General features: G+C 45.4%; 4 protein-coding genes across 5 annotated transcripts; 3 read left to right on the forward strand and 1 right to left on the reverse strand.

The window, feature by feature from the left end:
• Nucleotides 1-5,116: 5,116 nt before the first annotated feature.
• On the forward strand, nt 5,117-7,328 carry LOC133927438 (glycosyltransferase family 92 protein Os08g0121900). Its single transcript, XM_062373902.1, has one exon. It carries the CDS (start codon nt 5,215-5,217, stop codon nt 6,982-6,984), a length of 1,770 nt encoding a protein of 589 aa, XP_062229886.1. The 5' UTR covers nt 5,117-5,214; the 3' UTR covers nt 6,985-7,328.
• Nucleotides 7,329-9,199: 1,871 nt separating this feature from the next.
• LOC133927440 (uncharacterized) lies at nt 9,200-11,585 on the forward strand. Its single transcript, XM_062373905.1, has 5 exons — nt 9,200-9,396; nt 9,664-9,853; nt 10,211-10,417; nt 10,833-11,027; nt 11,212-11,585. The coding sequence occupies exons 1-5, from the start codon at nt 9,314-9,316 to the stop codon at nt 11,374-11,376; spliced, it is 840 nt and encodes a 279-aa protein (XP_062229889.1). The 5' UTR covers nt 9,200-9,313; the 3' UTR covers nt 11,377-11,585.
• LOC133927439 (probable tRNA-splicing endonuclease subunit Sen2) lies at nt 11,446-13,233 on the reverse strand. Of its 2 annotated transcripts, XM_062373904.1 has the most exons (3): nt 13,110-13,233; nt 12,967-12,989; nt 11,446-12,758 (listed from the first exon to the last, which is right to left on the reverse strand). In XM_062373904.1, exon 3 carries the CDS (start codon nt 12,753-12,755, stop codon nt 11,892-11,894), a length of 864 nt encoding a protein of 287 aa, XP_062229888.1. In that variant the 5' UTR covers nt 12,756-12,758; nt 12,967-12,989; nt 13,110-13,233; the 3' UTR covers nt 11,446-11,891. The 2 variants fall into 2 exon arrangements, with proteins under 2 accessions (XP_062229888.1, XP_062229887.1); XM_062373903.1 differs by having other exon boundaries at nt 12,967-13,233.
• A 3,415-nt stretch (nt 13,234-16,648) lies between these two features.
• LOC133927441 (uncharacterized) lies at nt 16,649-20,782 on the forward strand. Its single transcript, XM_062373906.1, has 5 exons — nt 16,649-16,817; nt 17,837-19,474; nt 19,592-19,688; nt 19,760-20,193; nt 20,274-20,782. Exons 2-5 carry the CDS (start codon nt 17,837-17,839, stop codon nt 20,499-20,501), a joined length of 2,397 nt encoding a protein of 798 aa, XP_062229890.1. The 5' UTR covers nt 16,649-16,817; the 3' UTR covers nt 20,502-20,782.
• Nucleotides 20,783-22,069: the final 1,287 nt, after the last annotated feature.

Raw genomic sequence — 22,069 nt, forward strand, 5'->3', positions numbered from 1 at the left:
AAGTGCAATGTGGCGATGTTAACCCAGTGCTGCTCCTGAACCCTAAACACTCGGAAGTATGCCTCGCATTTCAACTGCCAAGCCCGCGAATTCTCACCATCGAACGGCGGAAAATCCATGGAAGGCGGCAACGGAAATGGGTGACTTCCCCAAGCATGTGAGGAACCGTCCAAACAGTATTCTAATTAATCGTTTGGAGGATCATTATTCATAATCCAACCTCGACGATTAACCAGAATCCTGTTCCAGTAGTCCCGACACGTGTTTTGTGCCCAAGGATCGGAACACATGCCTCCAACATAATACATCACAACATAACTTAATAAAGAGCAATTAATAAACATTTATATTACAAAAATTAAGCATGCAACTGATTCCAACAATTTATAACAAAAGCGAGCTAGGAGGAGACAAAAACCCCTCAACTCCTAACTACAAAAGAACTACGTAGTGGAAAGTTAAACTTAGAGACCACAAAAGAGAACGGCGCCACATACCCTTAGGCACCGTCTCAAAAACGCCACCTTCAGAGTAGGATGCACTACTCTTACCCGCCACCCTGATCGGCAGGCACGAAGTAGCCAAAAATAGCCTCCTCACCAGCAATAGGAGTACCTGAAAACGTAGACATGAGTACGAAGGTACTCACAAGACTTAAACCATATAGAGCACATATATATAGCTCGTCTCCAAGGATTATACATTGATCATTAGCAAGGATGAACCACAGGTTAAGTAAAATATATGCACTAAGCATCTTAGATATATGTGTGAGCGACTGAAACTTAACCAAAACATATGAAAACTACCCTGCAACTAACAGCTGAACAAGTGTAACTGTAAACAACATGTATATCAATAAGTAACAAGTACACACATCACCATCTCTCACATACCGAACCACAAACCATACTTAAAACTCTACGACCGATGCAGATGGACAGAAGCATGCTCATGACCGAGAGCGCGGCAGTTCAAACTGTTTATACACCCTGAAGGGGATACTCCTGGACCCACACGACACGAGGACCATACGGCTTGTGTCACCCGCTAAAGTGCACACAAGGGGGTACTCGTGACAACCTTTCCCAACCAGCCCCAACCCTGTGGATCGTGCATCGCTCGGTGCGGCGGTACTAAAACTACTCCCAAAGCAAATTAGTACCACTTACAAGCCCGCCCGCTCACACCGTCGATGTTCAGGCCCACAAAGCCACAGCTGCGAAGGTATTCGGCTCGCCTTACCATTAGATCAGCATGTGCTGGGTAAGGTAAGTGCTAAAGTCAACAACACCGACGATCGATGCTTAACCGGCGCAAAGCAGTCTACGGTGTCCGGTTTCCTCTACCGGACTACCCAGGAAAACTCAACATCCGGGCAGGACAAAACACCTCCTAGCACCGCCCACACCTCGTCTCATATTCACCACTCATACAACCATCTCAACCTCAACAAGTGTACGTAATCGTAAGAAGGTCCTATACTCACGAACAACGGGATGCGCCGTCGTTCGACTTCTGCCGAATGACCTAAGCATATAAGTTGAACTCATACCTAGACGTTGACAACATCTCAAGGCTACAAGGAATGTAAATACACAAGTATTCAAAGTAGAAGAATGCAATTAGCATAGGTTCTACCCATTGGTACCCGGCACTGACTCACTAAACATGCATACATACATAAGCATATTTCATCAATTTTAGACTTATCCAATTACACAAGAGGGATCAATATGCTTAGTTGTTTGCCTTGATGCACTGGCTCAAATAGGTGAGGCGTGTCGGGATTGCCCTCGGCCTCCGGGATCGACGGATCGACGCTCTCTAAAAAGGATCAACGCGTGCAATGAAATGAGTATGAATGAATTGCAAATATGCATGCCACAATATGCACAAGATGAAATGCCCAAAAAAATGCCTTAAAATGCATGAATTTTTTTTTTTAGCTAGAACAAGTCATAAGAAAAGTAGCAAAAATGGATTCACCCACTTTGGACTTGTGAAGAATTATCAGTGAATTAATGAAGCTTTAACCTAATTAATTAATTTAAGAAATTTACTTAACTATTTCATGTCTAGGGATATTTTTAATGGGTATATTATGTTATTATGAAACCAACAAAATTTGTTTCATAATTTTTGGAGCTACAGAAAATTTACTACAAATTTTACAAGTTTCAATCAACAGAAAACTGTGCTGAAATAATTGACAGCGGTCAGACTGCCAAGAGTCATGGTCAGACTGCCAGAAACGCGGTCAGACCGCCCGCGTACAGAGAGTTTTGGCCCCTAACGGTCTGACCGGCCTGAGCTGGCGGTCAGACCGCTGTATACAGCCGGGGAAACTTGGTGAGCTCGCCGGCGATGATTCCGGTGACCTTTGGGATGCGGATTTGGACCTAGAGCATCACCTTGACCTCCTCTACCGCATAGGATCACACGCATACGCTGAAATCAACCAAAACTCGACTATTGCTACCAAAACATCAAGAACTCATGAACTTCAACCCTAACTCCAAATTCTTGAATTTCGACCAACCAATTCGCGCATCCATACCATGGCAGCCTAGGAGACTCACTCAAGATGTTTTGCTGAGCTTGAGGACCATTGGTTGAAGGAGGAAAGGCTCGGAAGATGAAAAACCCGGTGTTCTTCACGTTTCTACCCTAAACACCAAGAGACACCAAATCTAGCTCAAATCCTTCGAGAAAATGAAAATGAATTGGAGGGATTGATAGCTTACGTGATCACAATGGTACCACATGCTCACCTTGATTCGGCTCTAGAGCGCGGATTTGAGGGAAAAAGGGAATCTTGAGAGGGGAGTGAGAGGGAGAGGGAGCTCAGGTGGGGACGTGAGGGAGAGTGAGGAGGAGAAAGAGAGGGCAGGTGGGCTGCTCCTTTGGAGTGGAGGAGGTGTGGGGTCGGGTGGGTCCTACATGTTAGAGAGAAAGATGTCCGTTTTAACTGCGAATTTAATTCTTTTTTTCCCGAATTTCTTTCTCTTATCCATTTCATTTCAAACGAAGTACTCTAGTGCACAAAAATAATTTATCTCAAAATTAATTATGACGTTAATGATACATGATTAAGTTTAATTACATGATTATGGAATTTAGGACGTGACAAAGCACAACACCACCCTTCTCCCATAGCATCCATATATCAAAAAATTGAAGGGGAATGGCATGCACCCTTGTCCAGAGGTAGGATCGGGAAAGAATTTTCCCTGATTCTCATCCCCCTGTTCACTTGTTCATCGCGGTGGCCGTTCGGCCCAGTGCATTGTCTGCCTTGATGCTAGCCGGGCCGCACTCCCTCCATCTAGTCTATGGCACCAGAGGCCAAGACGACGCGGGCAGAACCGGTGGCTTAGCCAATAGGGGTGGCAAATCGGTCGGTCTCGCCATAATAATGGGATTCCTAGCGATCTGAACCACCTGTTGTCGTAGCTCTCTCGGTTCCCTATGGATCCCTTCCATGATGATGTCGATCTGAAGCTTCCACCCTACCAAATCGGTCACCGACTCAAAGATCGTCTTGTTCGACTCTTGCAGGGCCGCAAGAACAAGCATAGCGGTAGAGAGAAGAGTGAGATCACAAAAAGAAGAAAAACAGGAGAGGGTTTTAGGACGAACGGATGTAGTTGATAGAGGTTTTAGTGTTCTATTTCGACTTGTCTTTCTTTGATCGGACTCTACCTCTTTTCTATGCGAGAGAACCAGGCTATCCTATTACAAGGCCCAGTCCGACGCTAAATTGATGATTTGCTATCTAATTAGAACTTGTGATTAATGCCAAAACTCCAACAAGGTATCCTCGTGATATTATATTCTTTGAGCAATACTAAAAAAACATTTTCGTGCTCTCCTTATACATATGATATTGTATTCCCGTTGCAACGCATGAATACTCAACTAATTCATCTAAAAATAGGCACTCAATTTGGTTGGATATTAATTTGGTCAATACTAAGCGAGTTCAATTTCTGGTGTCGAATTCGACAGACTTATCTGCATTGCGTGCGACAGGAAGAAGAAGAAGTCGCCGGCATTGACTGACTCATCAGTCGCCGGCAGCTAACCCGGCCTGGTTCTTCGAAACGAGCAACACGTCGGCGGTGGCTGCTGACTTTGAATTTCCAAAACCGCGTCTGCGTTTGATCGATGAGACTCTCCCGCTCGTCATGTGAAAAAAAGTTACTTTCACTTTGCTTCATTGGGGAGGAATTCTTTTACTCCCAGCACACAACAGCAGAGATTCCCACCTCGTTGCGTTGGCACCAACGTTTGTGAGCAGCAATGCATGTTTCATTGCTGCATGCGCCGTTCACCGTGTTTCGATCATCCCATATATCATCCTATTCTGACTCTACACTTTTTCCATCATTATCAAAATAATAAGTAACAATAATAACGCAGTACATTTATGCAAACTAAATTTAGACAAAAAAAGACACCGTCTATAGCTCACTCGGATATTTTAGTCCCTCCCATCGCTCGAATTTTTCAAGCTTTAGATGGAGTTCCAATAGCCTGTGGCTTTTTTCAACCTCCTGCTCATCCCCATCTCTCCTCCCTTGCTGGTGAGATTCCCCACCGCATTCGCCGGCCACTATCAGTCACCGCATCACGCTAACCCGGTTTCACCGGCTGTCACTGTGACTCCCCCACTCCGGCACCGCTCAATCGGTAGACCTCCTGCCTCGGCCCCGCATCTATCACCATCACCGGGCAAGCCTACCAGCCTAGCCTTCCTTTTAAGCCTGCGAGTCTACGGTGAAAACCTCGCCTCGAAATCCCTAAAACCTGAAACCCTAACCCCTCGCTCTCACCGAAGCTGGTCGGAGATGGAGCAGATCGGCTCAGATCTCACCAAGGATGGAGAACTCTTGGTAGGATCTCGACGGAATGAGAGAAGGGGGGAAGGGAAAATCAGGTGATAGAGGAGGCAGAAATACCCAAATTGATAATAGCAATACCGGGAAAAAAAGAGAGAAAGAGAAACCAAACACGCAGAGCTATATTTGAGCGAGGAGAGTCCAACCAAAACTATGGATGAAAAAATTATTTAATTAGTTAATTAAATTGAACTAGATAAGAGCTATAGATATCTATTGTATTCCACCCCCGTCCCTAACCAAAACAAAGTCGATCGCTTCAAATTCAAAACCGTGCACTCGTGCACCTCGTATACTGATTATATATAGCATGCATCTACGGGCGCCACTGACACGGAGGATCGGAAGAGTTTCTTGTTGCTACTGCAATCAATCGCCAAATCGATCCACTCTCGAGGTCGACGCGCCAGCCATGCAGTCGCACCCACACCGCCGCCGCGCCAAGGCGTGCCGCCTTCTCCTCGCAGCCGCCCTCTCCCTCGTTTTCTTCTCGTCTACACCGGCCGACCTGATCTCCAAGCCCGCGTGCGCCCTGCTCGTGCCGCCGCGCCGCCTGGCCTTAACCCTCCGCGCTGTCCGGGACACCACCGCCACGCCAACGCCCGCCGGCCGCGGACACGAGTCCGACGCCGTGCTACTCGCGGACTGGGAGGTCATGGTCCTGCTCCACCCCGACGCCACCCTCCCCGACGACGGGAACAACGCTACGTGCGCGTTCCCGGGCGGGGCGTCGTCCCCGGCACGCGCGCTCGGGAGGCTGCCGTCTTCCGGCCGCCACGCGTACACCTGCGCCATGCCCAGGCCGGCGCGCCGGCACAAGCCCTTCCGCGCGCCGCGGCTGATCACGACCACCTCCTCGTCGGCGGACACGGCCGAGGAGGACCCGGCCCGATCGCCGGAGATGCTGCGGTGGAGCGGCCGCCTCGTGTACGACTCCGTCGCGCTCCACGGCGGCGACGTGCTCGTGTTCGCCAAGGGCGTCAACCCAAGGCAGGGCGTCAACCGCGCCGCCTCGGGCGTCCGGTGCGTGTACTACCTCCGCAGCGCAGTAGCCGACGCCATTGTGGCCTCGTTCCCGGCCGCCACCTCGGCGCAGGAAGTCTTCCGTTGCCCCCCTCCGCCAACGCCGGCCACAGAGCTCCGCGTCACTCTGGCCGTGGAGGGCGAGGAGCTCATCCCCTCGCTGGCGATCTACAGCCCTCCACGTGGCGGGTCAACGCCGCCGGAGAAGAAGAAGCTGGTGTGCGCCTGCACCATGGTCCGCGACGTGGCCAAGTTCCTGCGCGAGTGGGCGGTCTACCACGCGGCGGTGGGCGTGGACCGGTTCTTCATCTACGACAACGGGAGCGAGGATGACCTGGCGGGCCAGGTGCGTCACCTCAGCTCCGCCGGGCTGGACATCTCCACGCACGCCTGGCCCTGGCCCAAGACCCAAGAGGCTGGCTTCTCCCACGCAGCTGCCGTGCACCAAGATTCGTGCCAGTGGATGGCGTTCGTCGATGTCGATGAGTTCATCTTCTCCCCGGGTTGGACTAAATCACGCAAACCAAGCAAATCCATGCTCCGCTCCATAGTGGATGTTGATCCAAATGTCGGTCAAGTAACGCTGGGGTGTGCAGATTTTGGCCCCTCGGGCCAAACCACGGACCCCAAGGAGGGGGTAACCCAAGGCTACACATGTCGAAGGCGGGACGAAGAGCGTCACAAGTCGCTTGTCCGGCTTGACTCGGTGGACCCATCATTGGTCAACTCCATCCACCACTTTTGGCTTCGGCCCGAGTTTAGGTGGGAGCGGTCAAGACGAGCCCGAGTAAACCATTACAAGTACCAAGCTTGGGACGAGTTCAAGGTGAAGTTCTGCCGCCGTGTGTCCACCTACGTGGCTGACTGGACCGACCCGGTAAACCCGGCATCAAGGGACCGGACGCCTGGCCTAGGGCTCAAGGCGGTCCAACCGGCCGGGTGGGCACACAAATTTTGTGAGGTTGAGGACACCCTGCTCCGGGACATGACCTGGAGATGGTTCGGTGTGGGCTTCCGGAAGAAACCGGCTGCCGGCGACTTGGACCCTAGATTCTAGATACGGCCATACAGCCACATGCACAGGTGTACAAAGAAAGATTAGGAGGGCCTAGGCTTGGAAGAAAAGATGTGATTCCTTCCTTGTTGCAGGAGGAGATCAGCAAATGTGTACAGAGGGCTAATTGTTCATTCATTCATACATACATTCTGTATTTCGATTTTGTAATCATGCAGTCGTGATTGTCACGTGGAATGAGCATCGCGTAGTTTCCAGGAAAAGTCTAGTTTTGGATCTTCAGTGCAGGTGCTCCTTACAACAAGCCTGAGTGGGGAAACTACAAGAAACAACAATCTTCTTCTTTTGAGATTAGGCTTCAAGGCTGACTAGCCAACTTAAGAACAGAGCCCATTTTCGTGCCAAAGTCATGGACCGAATAAGTCGTTGCAGTAGCTGGCTAGCTCCAAAATGGCAGCCTTCAACACTTCTCCTCCTTTTCAAGAGACTACTGTTTTCATTTGCATGGTATATATCAGTATATCAGGTTACGAATTCATACCTTGAACAATGAGCAATGATGACTCCCAAGTCCATGTAATCTTCAGAAGAAGAGCATTCTAGAAGCAACAAAGAAGTTGATGTGTGGATCAGCAGCTCTCACCAGCATTTTCCTCTCTTTAAAACAGGCAAAATCCCTTGCTTTCTTGGAATTGATCATCCTGACATTATGGTGTTCTACCAATCACTCAAGGTACCGTGCTGCATCATATCATTGGGGAGTGCATGGTCAGAACTGAAGAAAAATTGGGTGCCGACAGGGTAGGTTGCGGTGACCCCCAACCTATGACCATTTGTATTATTGTCCTTCTAATTTTGCTGACCCACAATAAACGTTTAGCTAGCTACTTCCATATTTTAATTTGACAAAGAGATCCAAGCTTAATGGAGTATTACGTAGCTCTATCTATCGCTACAAATACCAACCAAGTAGTAAGTTGTTTTCTGGAGTACCTTCTTATTATTACTACTAAATGTTAAAAAGAATGCACAAGAGCTCAAACTTGTTAGTATTGTTGTAATTTAAACCGATCTAAATCTAAAAGATGGAAAGGCTGAGAAATGCATGACAAGTACCTTGACCACCAAGTGCCAATTGACCTAATAAGTGAGATCGAGCCAACAACTTACCCATGCAAATTGATCGTCCTTACCAAATGCAGGACCAGTCCCCCTGAAAATGGTCCAAAGAACCAAATATCTTGACTTGACTTGACTTGTGGTAAGTTTCAGATATCGGTAGTGAAGTTAATTAGTAGAACATGATAGTAACAAATAATCTCAAGAGCTTTATATTAGTCGGTATGACATGTAATCCATGCATGACAACTCTTAAGAATAGCATTGTGTAATTAATGTACTGCATGCAAGTTTTTGAACAATAGCCAGATCTGTATGACTCTTGACTCAGCACCATGACAGCACCAACAAGTTGTTTAAATTTCTAAACAACGGCGTCTATGTTATTAGTAGAAAACCTTGCCACTGTCTCTAAAAAACGGTGACATTTAAAATGGATAGCATATCTACCGCAGGACAGGATAAGCATGAGCAGAAAAGAAGAAAAATGTATTGCAACAAGGGAAAACATCGTACCCGAAAGCCTGAAAACCACCATGGCCAAGGCATGCTGTTCTTCGAGTGCGACAGACACGTGTGATCCAGCCAAGCCCTTGGTTTCGTTCAGATATGGATGAGTTCCCCAGGGCCTGCAAAAGCAGCACTACTGCAAAAGTCAGGACAAAGGAAACGGTGACAGTGATTTACAGCGTTGCTGCCTGATTCCAGGTGCTGCTAGAAATAGAATCTCATCTACCCATGACAGTCATTGAGGTGCTGGTTTTTACACATGTAAGTAATTCTTGAGAAGTGCATAAAATCTTGCATTCCTGAGCAAGCAATAAGCTATATAATCAGTGTTAACAGTAGGAGAGTCTGCTCCAAATCTCAACCCAAAGGATGGACCGAACTAAAGCTATTCGGATGTGAGGTACTAAATATTTCGCCAGATATAGAAGACGTCAGTGGTAAGGAAAGGGGGGCCCTCAGCAACTCAGAGTCTCAGATGCAAAGTCGAGTAATAACCTGGTAACTGAACAGTGAACAGGATGGAACTCTGACAGAAGAATGACAGACTGCAGCGCACCTGGTTGCAAGTAATAATGCACAAGACTCTGTGGGCTCCTTGTGCTCTCGCTCTCCTTCCAACCTTCTCCCTACAAATACAAAGGCATGCGCGAGGAGAATTATCAGCTAAACACGCAAGATAGCTGCGAAACAAGGGAGCTGTTTACAACCCCAACCAAACAAGGAGTAGAAAACACCTGAAGCCATGTGTATAGCTGCATGGATTTGGCAGGCTCACCCTGCGCACCAACTTCTCCTGCTGCTCAACAGAGATGAGTTCCACAGCAGGTACATGATTTTATTTGGTTTTATTGATCTGGAAGTAATAGCTCTGCTGTGTGAGGTTCTGTTTTGAAGATCGAGTAGCTTTTTTCCCTCCCGGGTTACATGAATTTCCATGAACCACAAGTCACATGTGATGCAAACGTTCATATCCTGGCATTTCCATGAACTCATGTCAGTTCTCAAGAGCAAAATCCTGTTAGAGAAACCTATAGAAAGGTTACCCAGTGCACAACAACAAGTTCATCTGTTGTCCTTGATGAACTAACGCAGGCCTACAAGAGCAGTGGGATGGTGGGGAGAAGGCTCAAAGAAGATCCTTGGGGGCAGGGATGTGCTTGGTGGAGGAACATGGATGGGGTGCACCAAGGATGGCAGGCTTGCCTTCCTGACCAACGTGCTTGAGCCAGATGCCATGCCCGGGGCACGAACTAGGGGAGACCTGCCCCTCAGGTTCCTGCAGGTATATAGCGAAACATAGCAAAAGCTTGATCCACATCATTCAAGCTCATCTGTTTCTATCTGATGCTTGAGGTAATATATGTTATACGGTTTCTTGTACAACCCAAGTCGAAGTTGGTGTTTTCCACTATACTTTCATTTTCTTGTCTCAACCATTCCTTGGCAGCCGATTCGGTCGCTATCTGACTATTCCTTTGTTCTGAAAGTGATTGGTATAGACATAGGAACATCTATGTCTATATAGAAACCAAAACTTCCTTTGAGAACATTTCACCGCTAATCTAGAGCATGTATTTTATAATTAGTGTGACATTGTACCTCAAGACCAAGCATAATCCACAGAATCTGTACCGTGCAGAGCAACAAGAGTCCACTTGAAGTTGCAACGGGAGTGGCAAAAGAAGCTGATGAATACAATGGCTTCAACCTGATTCTAGCTGATCTATCCACAGATGCCATGGTCTACGTGTCGAACCGGCCTAAGGGGCAGCCTGCGACGATTCAACTCGTCGCACCAGGACTCCATGTGCTGTCCAATGCAAGGCTAGACAGCCCTTGGCACAAGGTAAGCGATCAATTTCATGCCCAATTCACAACTTGTAGAAATGCACAGATATGCTCTTATTCGATATAGCATGTAGGATATATCCCAAGGAAAAGAAAAACTAGAAATGATGAATGTCCACGACAAAAAACTAGAAAAGCTAGGATATACCACAAGGAAAAGAAGAAAAACTCAAGATCACAGAGCAAACATTCAGCTGAACCGTCTAAAGTACTTCCCTAGTTATAAGCAGCATTGCATTTACCTCGATTGATAGCACAGCATGTGCAAGGAGTAAGGTAAGATGATAATGCATTATTGCAAGCTACTCTGTTCTGTTCTGTCTCTTAGGGACCATTCACCCTACCACGAATTAGACCCTTATTCATGGAGAAAAAGGGGCGATTTTTTTTCATTTTTGTGTATGCACTTGTAGGCAATTCGCCTTGGTAAGAACTTGAGGGAACTTGTTAGGAAGCATGGTGACGATGAGGTCGAAGCAAAAGATGTAGTTGAGAGGCTAATGACTGACACCACAAAGGCTGACAAGGATAGACTGCCAAACACCGGTTGTGATCCCAATTGGGAGCATGATCTGAGCTCCATCTTCATCGAGGTGCAAACTGACCAAGTGAGCAAAACATCTTTGACATATATGATTCCAGTTGTTATTAGAAGTGCATTGAGAGCTCAGTTACCAGAAAAACTATATTTGTTAGCCTCTCCTCTCAATCAATATCTGTTTACACCGGCACATACTAATACTTCAGCAATGAACTTACTAAATTCTTTCACAAAATTCTGTATTGGTGAAGGGGCTCTACGGGACACGGAGCACAGCCGTTTTATCAGTGAACTATGATGGTGAAGCTAGCATGTACGAGAAGTATCTCGAGAATGGTATATGGAAGGATCACACAGTGCATTACCAGATAGAGAAGGCACTGCACGTGAAAAAGCTAGATGCCCCCAATAAATAGAAAGAAGAAGCTATTGTTGTGATTCACTGTAAGCAGATTTGCCACTTAGAAGAAGAAATGTCAAACATATTGTTGATTATATGTACGAAATATATATATTTAGAGACTTCATGTCAGAACAATTTTCATGGTCGTGTTTACTCCAGAAATCGGAGCAAGCTATTGTATGCTCGATTTTTTTACAACAGGTCAATCTCTGCATTACTGAACTGTAAGATACTAATGCACATTAAAGGTACTGAAACTCTAGAATCCTTCAACTGCATGAGAAAAAAAAACTCTGCACATGTGTATATAGGAAATGCTTCCAGTGTGCCTCTTTTCTTCAATATGCTTAAGTGATGTTGGTCGTCCAGATTCCAGAGTACTGAAAATATCAGTCCAGAGTCCAGAGCTGTCTTCAAGACATACAAAAGGATTAGCAAGAAAATGGAAAATTCACATTCAAGTAAGCTAGAAATAATAGTGAAGCCTAGAAAATTCACATGAGTGTACAAAGACGCTAAGCATTTCAGTCAAAACTTCAGCTTGTATACAAGTAAGCTAGAAAGAATAGTGAAGCCTAGTATTACACCCCAGTAGTTGAATACCACGCTCTCTCTTATGTGTTCTTGTTCTTCCCTACTGGCTTCTTCTCTGGACGGTTTCTGTCGTTGCTCGCGGCACTGCTGGGGTATCCATCTTGTGATCGTTCTCTCATGAGCAATCAGCTGTTCTAAACAATCTGGGAAGCCCAGCTCACAGCTCCTGCGGCTGATGGTCAGAACAAGTAATGTCTTGGCCACACTGCCAGAAGCCCGAAGTGCGCAGAGTAGATCAGACCACACCTTCAAACGGCCACCAAACTCTTTGCCTTCTGGAACTACAATCACTGCAAACTCGGAGTGAACAAGTGCCGGATGATGACGGTAAGCTACAAAATCTGCACCGTACTGCAATCCAGACCGTACCACCCAATTCTTCAATCTAAGGTGCTCATACGCCTTGTACATCTCGGGAAATGACTCTGACGTGGAGCTCAAGTGATCCCACAACTCCCTTTCACACATGTGCTTCTTGTTCTCTGATTCAACTGTGATGCACTTCAGAGCATGGCAAAGGAAGAACACCTCCTCGGGGCCCAGCTGGAACCATTCTCCCTCTTCTCCTGCAATCTCCACAGCAAGGCCAAAGGCGGCACGGTTCAGAAGTGTGGCTTGCTCCGGTGTGACTCCAAGAATGGCGTTCCCGCCCTCGCTCGATAAAATCGCCACAGGTTCCAAGTCTTTCAGTGAAGCATGGAGCTCAGCAGAAATACTCGACATGGGATTGGCTACTGCAAGAGCTGCAAAGTCCTTGCCATCCTTGCCCTTCTTCCATCTTGGACCTGGTAAATCCATAGCCTGATGACACGACATTAGGATACAAAATAGTAAGAGGACATGACCTTGGCATTCAATTCCCTACAGGCTTGGCTCTTCACAGCCAACTTACAACAACGGCGAAAGAAAGAAAAAAAAAACAAGGTCAAAATCGAATCTTTAGCGCAGCGGGTAAACAGATCTGACGCAAGAACAAACAGAAACAACACAGGAAAGGCGCGATTCTTACTTGGCGTCGGCCTTGTCGGCTCCCTACGGAAACAGCAACAGAACCGGTTCAGATCCGAGGAGAATCGAAAGCTGCTTCAAATCGGGCGAAACGGCGACGAATTGGACTTATTGGAGATCGTAGAGGAGGCGGCGGCGGCTCACCTGGACGCGAGGAGAGGAGTGAGGAGGCCTGGCCTGCAAGGGGAAAAAGGAGACAGAGAGATCAAAGGTTTTGTCGTCCTTGGCCTTCTCGTGGTGCATTGTTCAACCGATTCCGTTAATTATTTCGAATTTAGAGACCCCTACAAATTAATATATAGCCAGTGTCAGTAAGTATTCACTTGTGCAAACCATGCCCGTCAGTTATAATCTTTAGGATGTGTTTGGTTCCCCTAATAAAATTTTGTAGGGGTAGCGGTGTGTTTGGTTCTCCGAATAAAATTTTGTAAGTTATATTGTATAAATAAGTTGAGGAAAAATATGCTGAGTGGGATCATATATTTGTTAAAAATAAGAGTTTTTGTTAGTTGTATCTGTTTGAATAGACTACACTAAGTTTATATTTGGATAATTGAATACAAGAGTTAGATTGTGATTGGTTATCCATACAAAGATGATTTTATAACACTGACAAATAGATCCGTTTGTATGAAAGGATGTAGACCGAGCCAAGTTACGGAGTGAAGTTTAAATCGAGCTTTATTCCTAGGTTAAGATGAAACCGTATATTTATATACATCGGATCAAGCTAGAATATTAGATCCGTTGCCCAATTTTCATCTAACAGCATGCATGAGCGGTGACCTCACCCGTCCATGCCCATCCACACGCGGATGCGGCGTGCTTTCACGCGAAAAGCCTGCGTTTGGCCCTCCTTCACGCCACTAATCGCATCAGCCCCGTTTCTACCCGCCCGCCTAAACGCGATTGTCCCTGCTTCGCGCCACCGCCATGGCTAAGGAGACCGAGATGAGGCTAGCGTCCGCGGGCTCCTGAGGCCATGGGCCGGAGGAGGATGGCATGGAGGAGGGCGAGATCGCCAACGATGCCTCCACGTCCGCCCCGTAGGCATCCAACCCCGTCCCACACCCCCTCTTCTCCCATGCCTCCACCTCTGCCCACGACCACCAGATCACCGTCTTTCTCCCCTCCACCACCTCCCCTTCCCATCTCCAGCCCTACGCAAGCGTCAACGTGTGGACTATCGCAGCTGGGCCATGAGCTTCGCCGACCCCACCACCTCCACATCTGCCGTCGCGCCGGCGAGGCTACGCGAGCTTAACCCTATTGCCCCTTCCCACCTCCCTCCCCATCATTGCCCTTGTCCTCCCATTGCCCCTTCCCCACTCCATCTCTGCCATGGCCCATCCCGCGTTCCCCTCCCATCTCTGCTCGCCGCCGCAGTAGCACCCTCAACTCCAGCCTAGCCACGGCTACCACGTCGAGCTTGGCGCTCGCGAGAAAGCAGTAACCCCCCCCCCCCACTATCTATCCATGTCTCCTTGATTCGTTGTCTCGATCGGATGGTTGTACGGTGCGCTAGGTATTTCCGTTGCGGGTAATGGGTTCGGGGGTTGGATCGCGCCTGCCAGTCTGATTTGCGTGGAGTCGAGAGGTGCATCAATTCGATATGAGGGCGACGACATCTCCGTGAGCTTGGCAACTTCACCATCTCCTGCAAGGCCAAGCAGGAGCTCTCCACCATTGGCGACGACATCTCCGTGAGTACTGCCATTTCTCTTTTCAATCTCGCCTTTCTATTTAATCGGTTGCTCGAGTCCATTGCGTTGGATACATTGCCTTTTATCTTTCTGTTAGGAAGTTGGGGGGTAGGGAAATAGTACTTTGATTGTGATAATGTGAGCTATTTCGATTGTTCTTAGTATCGAGGGCTCTATTTGTAGTTCTTAGAGTTTTTCTTTAACATCTCCCCCATTTTGAGGCTGGATTAGATTCGTTCCCATGCCTTTTTACTCGGAGCAACAAAACTCTGTTGCTTTGATTAACTAATTTCAGCCTATTTTACAAATTTTCCAAGTGGAGTGATAAAGGAAAAGTGCATTTTTTGATTTAACTATGCTAGCCCTCTTTGCCATGCATATCGTTTCAAAGCTCTCAATTTCCACTATGACTCCACACTCTAGATGCAGTTCGTTTGATTCAGCGTTGAGAAATCAAACTGACAATCTTAATTTTATTGCAGTGTTTCTCGAGCACTATGGAGGAGAAGGCAAAATGGGTCTTCGAGAAGCTCAAAGGTACTACTGTTCTGTTCCATTCCACGGTTTGTTTTGTGTATGTGAAAATAATAGTGAATCAAGAGAAGTTACATGATTGATTACAACATTTTGGGTGCATATTATGTTGTTTTGGCAACATCATTAGTATAAGTGTCCATCGGTAGTGGTACAATTACAAATGCTGCTTTCTTTGCCTCGTGCGTAAAACTAAAGCAATACAGAAAAGAGCTTTCTTTAATATGATTATATGTACTAGCTGCCTGAAAATGCAACTCTGTAATGTGTTATGCACGTACGGTCTATCTCGACCTTCCGTCCCTCTCAAGCTGAGTGTGATCGGCTTCATCGACGGGTAGAGGCATAGGTAATTTAGGTCCCTCATAAATTCTATAACGGAACCATGTTTTAACTTTTTCTTGATCTAGGAGCTCATTTGAGTTGATCTCACTCACCCTCTCTGGCATATATTTTTGGTTAACATATTTTCGTAGAACACAGTTTAAACCTACAGTAGGGACTCTTGTTTTGGACATTACCAACTTTTGATAGTGTGATAGGCACTTAGTAGTAGAACCTCTGCTTGTACCTCAAGATTGGGCTTATCAAGTGTCTTGATAGTTGCTTACAGTGACTTGTAATGACAACACTTCTTATGTTGAGTTCTTGAGGTCTGTGATTTGTTTGTTAATATCCATGTGAGGTTTTGTATTACCTATCTTGCATGTCTTGCATTATCTATCTCACATTTCATCCGAGAAATTTTGATGATTTTAGCGCGAACTAAGTTATATGTGGTGTTGATTGTTATTCCAGCAAAGTTATTGAATATGATTGTCGCCTTGATAGTAAAGTTACATTGACAATCTATTGAAAGTTTTCCAGTGCTTGATTCTTTGTCTTCAATATATAGCATCTATGCAATGTATTAGATGCAGAGTACATTTACTTGCATATATAAAAATTGCGCGTGTGTCACACGTGCATGATTACTTAGTAGTACTTAGCTTAAAAAAAACGTCTCTCAATGAGCTTCTTAGCTTTAATTCATTTTTTCAAAAACATACTTCTAACTTTCTCCAAAATCTCATAAAAATTACTTCTCTAAACCTTATTTATTCTAGCTTTTGATAGTAACAAAAACAGAACTAGAAGCAGGAAATGCTCCTCACAAATACAACTTCTATCTGTCCTCCTGTATTATTTCTCATGGTTTAAGTCTAGATTGATCCACCTGAAAGCGATTGCCAGCGTAGCATAGTGGTAGTGCGTTCGCTTCGTAAGCGAAAGTTCGATCCTCGCCGGTGGCTGTTGGAATAAACCTCCATGTTTTTTTTTTTTTTTGCTGAATTTTTGGATGGTATGTGTGCACGTCTTTCTGGCCAAGACGAGGACGCCACAAACTTGACGACCCCTTTCTTTACTCTCCTCACTTCACTTCGTGCGTGCGAGTAGGAAGGAGTACTTGTCCTCTCCCTCGTCGTCGTCGTCGTCTTCTTCCGGTTCCAGGCAAGGCAACGCAACGCTAGCTTTCCTCTCCTCTGCATCAAACAAACCCGCTTCTTCTCTTTGCCAACAAGTCTCGGACTATGAGGAGCAGCCAAACAATGGAGTTCTTCTTGCGGACCTCAAGGTTTCCATCCTTTTCCTGCAAAATTCCCATCTTTTGCTTTCCTTTCCTTCTCTCTGAACCGCATGCACCCCATTAATTCTGCTCATTTCACCCCTTCAAATTCAAATACCACCGTGCTGTTGTTGATATTTCCACCCTTTGATATGAACGGAATGTTCTCAATTCAAGCACACCATCATCATTTTTTATGTCCGTTTCTTTCCTCGTTTGCAAGACGCCCGCTTGTGTTGCTGACTCAGTTGTTTCATATTTATCATCGCTTTCATGTCATGAAATCTGTTGGATTATGATTATACAAGAGAATTCAGACAATCAGACTTTACTGCTGTTACTGTACCTTGACGTCGTGCAAAGAATGCCATCAATATATTGATCTCATCTTTTGCTGCAGCAGCAGGAACTCTGAAGCTATTCAATTTTAGCGCGAATTGTTTGGAGGGGAAGTCTACCCTTTTTTTATGTCAACGAGTTTGCCGAATCTTTTCACTCTTGGTAGATCTATGAAAAACGAACTAGCCGTGGATATTTTGTACCCATTGAGCAAAGATGGGTTGTAATTGTCTTAAAAAAGAAAACAAAAGCAGGAACACTGAAGATAATCACTCCTATGTCAGAAATCTTACTAAACCCTGACATAAAAACGCAGCCTAGAAAACTTTTGCTTTTAGTGCTCAAGAGATAGGCTTACTCTGTCCTATTGTTCATTAGTAAAAGAATAATAAGAAAAACGCATGTTCTCCTAGTTTTAATGTTCAATGTTAAGGGTATACTTATTCGTGGAATTATAATCATCCGACAATATCATAACATTATGTTCTCCGAGTTTCTACATTCATTGTTAGAATTATACCTATTCATTCGCGAAATTGGAACCATCTCTGAACTTTAGACTGAAACTTCTTAATATCTTCAAAGGTGTTCCTAGAAGAATACTTCACACATTTTTTTAGTACATGTCCTTCTTCAGTCTTGTAGCATTGCATGCTCATGCTAGTTCTTACCCATATTTTTCCTATCAGATGAGTCATACACCATCCAAAAGGAGCAATCCCCATGACAAAACCACTGCAGAAAAGGTGATCCACGACCACAAGGAGATGCCCAGCCAGCCGAATGTCATTGCGCGGCTTATGGGCATCGACGCAATCCCGACACCAGCAAAGGGTGCCGTGATCATCCAAGCAGAAGAAACCAGCGACATGAAACCACCTAGTAGTACTACAGAAATCAAGGTCATCTCGCCTCGATCTGGTCAATTCAAGCAAGCTAATTGGAGCTTGCTGTCATACCTCAGTAAGAATGGAGATTCCAGACATTGTCGTAGGAAGATGAGAGTACCGGGAAGATCACGTTCGCGTCAGCGTCATCCACAGGAGGACCTGCTTGAGAAGATCAAGGAGGATTTCCAGGCATGGCAAACATCCAAAGCACTGGAGTGTGCAAGAACTGTTGCAGCGTTAGGGAATAGTAGTAAGAATTTGGACGGTAGGTGCATTCAGATAATTGCGCAGGAGAACTTGCGCAAGGAAAAGATGGCAAGATATGGTTATGGAAACAGGAAAAGTGAGTGTTCCCTGAAGAATGTTGTGCAAGAAAGTGACTCAGAGAATGCAGGAAAGGTTGCAGCCGAAGCAAAGTCTGAAGAGAGGGTCATCAGAGTACGAAGAGTAAGTCACTGCGCAACATCTGAAAATTTCAGAGGTTTGGTGGTAGGCAAGGATGGACATAACCATAGCATATCTGAAAAGTTGCGCTCACCGGCACGGATAGTGCTCCTGAAGCCTAGTTCTGGTATAATTGTCAATGACCGAGAACCGTTGTTTCGTTTGTCAAAAGTGAAGAGGGATGACAATATGGAGGAGTTTCTTCAAGAGGTAAAGGAGAGGCTTCAGAAAGAGCTGAAAGTGAATGCTACAGGTGAGCTCAGCACAATAACTTGGGGAACTGAACCAAAGCAATTCGTTCGAGACACTGCAAAGCACATCAAACAGACCGTCACCAAGGACCTCGGCAAAAGATTGTCCCGGTCGGAGTCCTTCCGCGCTTTCAGAGGCGACCGCAAACGCAATGATGTTACTGAAGGTACAAAACATGCATCTCCGGAGCACGACACGATCGACACGAGGAACATCCTAGCTAACAGGCCGGAGAGTGTAACCTCAAGGACTGAAACTGTGTCACCAAAGAAAGACGGGAAGGAATCGACGAACTTGTTTCCGGTCAGAAGTAGAGGAAGGGTCAGGTCACTGACAGATGTATCTCTGACAGGCATTGACTTTGATGAGCAAAGTTGCACAAGTGAATGTCTGATGAAGAACAACATTTTATCACCGCGCATACTTGTCCGATCGTTCTCTGCACCGGAGTCAGGGATCTCCCAAGGTAGGCTTTTTCTGGAGGACAACGTGGGCGGTAGAAAGCATGAGGTTTCAGATGTAGCTTCTGAAAGTGCTGCAGTGACGAGCAAGAACAGTAGTAGTTTCAGCTTCAGAGGGACCGTATCAAGCCTGAGGCACAGCTTCAGCTTGAGAAGGAATCTGTTCGGGAGGAAGACGCATTGGTCAAAGAAGCCGTCTCTTGGAGAGTTCCACCCTCAGATGGCCATCGGCATGACACCGTCACCTCCTGAAACTTTCAACCTTTTCAAGGTTACACAGGCAAGTACATGTCAAGCTCAAAGTTATTTATCTCGTCATAGAAATTGTGACTGTTTCACCCAGATAAAATGGAATTCTCTGAAATTCTGTTGTTTTTGGCTTCTGGGTTGCTATTAGGCTAATTTCACCGAGCTGCCTCCTAGCCCAGTGTCCCCATTGGAGGTTGGCCACAGTTCCCGCCATTTCTTCAGCGATTTGAACTGCACCTTGCCAGGTAAGACTATAAAAACCAAATAAATATGCTGCATTTGGTGACCAACAACTTTGGAACCTATTCTTTTGCAGAGCTGAGTCCAAAATGTCCGTCGGAATTTGAGGCACCCTGCAGTGAATTATCATATATGACTGTCGAAACAGCGTGCAACCAAGACAAGGCCTATATAAGAGAAGTGCTTATTGCCGCTGGGTTATATGACGATGGGTCATTGGACAACAAGGCCAATGCCAGGGTGGACTCGATGGCGAGACCGATCTGTGACTTCTTTGAGGAGATAGAGGACATTTACTACTGCCGTGACAAGAGTGGTGATCATGACACCGGCCTATGCAACAATTCTGGAGAAAATGCAACGGATCACAGGGTGCTCTTTGATCTTGCAAATGAAGCATTGCAGAGCTTGGTAGAGACTGCGAAAACTGGTTCCTCGCTGCGCCAGTGGGTCATTGACAGTACCGGTGTGTCACGGGGGAGGAAGCTGGTAGATGAAGTGTGGCAGCAGGTCAGTGATTTTGGAAATATAAACATATTCTTTGATAGTAAGTCAAATTTTTATGATCAGGGTTTTGTTTTAAATTTCAGGTGCAGACTCTGAGGAACCCACAAATGCAGGAAATGCAGACAATAGATAGCATGGTGGCATATGAGATCCGGAAATCTGCATGGGCTGAGGTGTTGTATGAGGATCTTTATGTTGTCGGGAGGAAGATTGAACGTGCCATATTTGATGAATTGATTGAAGACATTGTGCAGGGTTTTAATCTGACAAAACCGAGAAGATCCAAGGATGCTTACAGCAGTCAGAATTAGTGTGAATGGATGTCCTTGTAGGGTGATGTATTTGTTGTCCGCAGGAATATTGCAAGAATGAAATGATTGGTGACACTTTGCATGAGGTGTTCATATAGCAGATCCTATGGTGTACGAATTTTTGTATTTGCTGGAAAAGAGTCGTGTAGTTTTTATATTTACTGGAAATCGATGTAAAAAGCATATACGTCGAGCAAAGGAGGCTAGCAGTAGGTGATCTGATGACTTGAGAATCGCAAAGAACGCAGAGATGTTTGGAACTTGTTTTTCCTTTGTTTCCAGTTGTGTCTTGGCCTCTGTAGAGTCCATGTAAGTGCTGCTCGATTGGAGCCCGAGGTGACCGAGGTGCGTAGGCTCTCAGCTGTTTTGCTGTAACTAGCAGCGCACGCCTGGGAGCGTTGCTAGAAAAAGAGCTGTTTTTCTTTTGTTTTTGTTTTTCCTACCAATATAATTGTTGACGAACATATGCTACCAAATGTAGTCTAGATATTCTAGCAATAAACAATAAAAAAACAATATAGGGAAAAACTTACTCTTTTTAATTCATCTTTGTTTACATGTACGTTATATATAGTGTCAAAATCCTCTAAAAGATAAAATTGAAGTCTTCAAGAGATCCAGACGGGCTCACATTCGGTTGTGAAACTCCAGATTTCTTAATAGTGCTTCTTGACACTTCTCGTAAAATACATATGTCTCATCAAAACTCTCTAAAAATCTAGTAGGAAAAATTATGAGAAATAGTATACAGCTTGCGACCTGGTTATACGAATTGTCTCATTAAAAACTTTATCATTAGAAACTTCAGAAAAACTCATCTAAAAAAAAAAGAGTACAATCCACCCAAAATAATTTATATAATGTTCACGATTAATTCTGAGCACTTAATCTTCTTGACTAAGATTTAATTCATTGTATCGATATTATGTGAAAAATTCTTTCACTAAAATATGCAATTCTCTAAGTCTCATCATCTCAATGCCACAAACATATCTTTCGAAACTAGATGCAGAAAGAGACTTAGTGAATAAATATGCAAGATTTTCATATGCTTTGGTATGCATTACATTCATTTTATGCAATTCATGAGTATAAAAGAACTTGGGGGTTGATATGTTTCGTTAAATTGCTTTTCACATATCTCGATTGCACTTGTGCAACACACATCTGTTTCATACTTTGTTTGACCTTCATGTATGCAGCTAAGATCACTCTTGACTCCGCCCTGCCCTCCTTGACCGTCCGATACCAAGCACCCGCTTAACCCCGATCACTCGCCGTCGACGCCAAGTTGCATCCGTCATCTGCACACCTTGAAACAAGCAAATATATTTCTCCACACTCCAAAACATCTCTAGGTTAGCACAAAATAAAAAACTTCAACTCAGAGCACATCTTGTAGAAAATGTGAACACCGGATATTTCGGTGTGTTCTGTTATATTTCGGTGTGTTCTGCTTCTGAACAACAGACCATCTAGTGAGTGTAACACTGTATGTTCAGGAAAACTTTGTTCTCAAGAAAGGTCCGGTGGAAGCTTTCGATGATCTCATATCCATCACCGGATAA

The sequence above is a fragment of the Phragmites australis genome, chromosome 8, assembly GCF_958298935.1.
Source record: "Phragmites australis chromosome 8, lpPhrAust1.1, whole genome shotgun sequence".
In the NCBI taxonomy this organism is placed as follows: Eukaryota; Viridiplantae; Streptophyta; class Magnoliopsida; order Poales; family Poaceae; genus Phragmites; species Phragmites australis.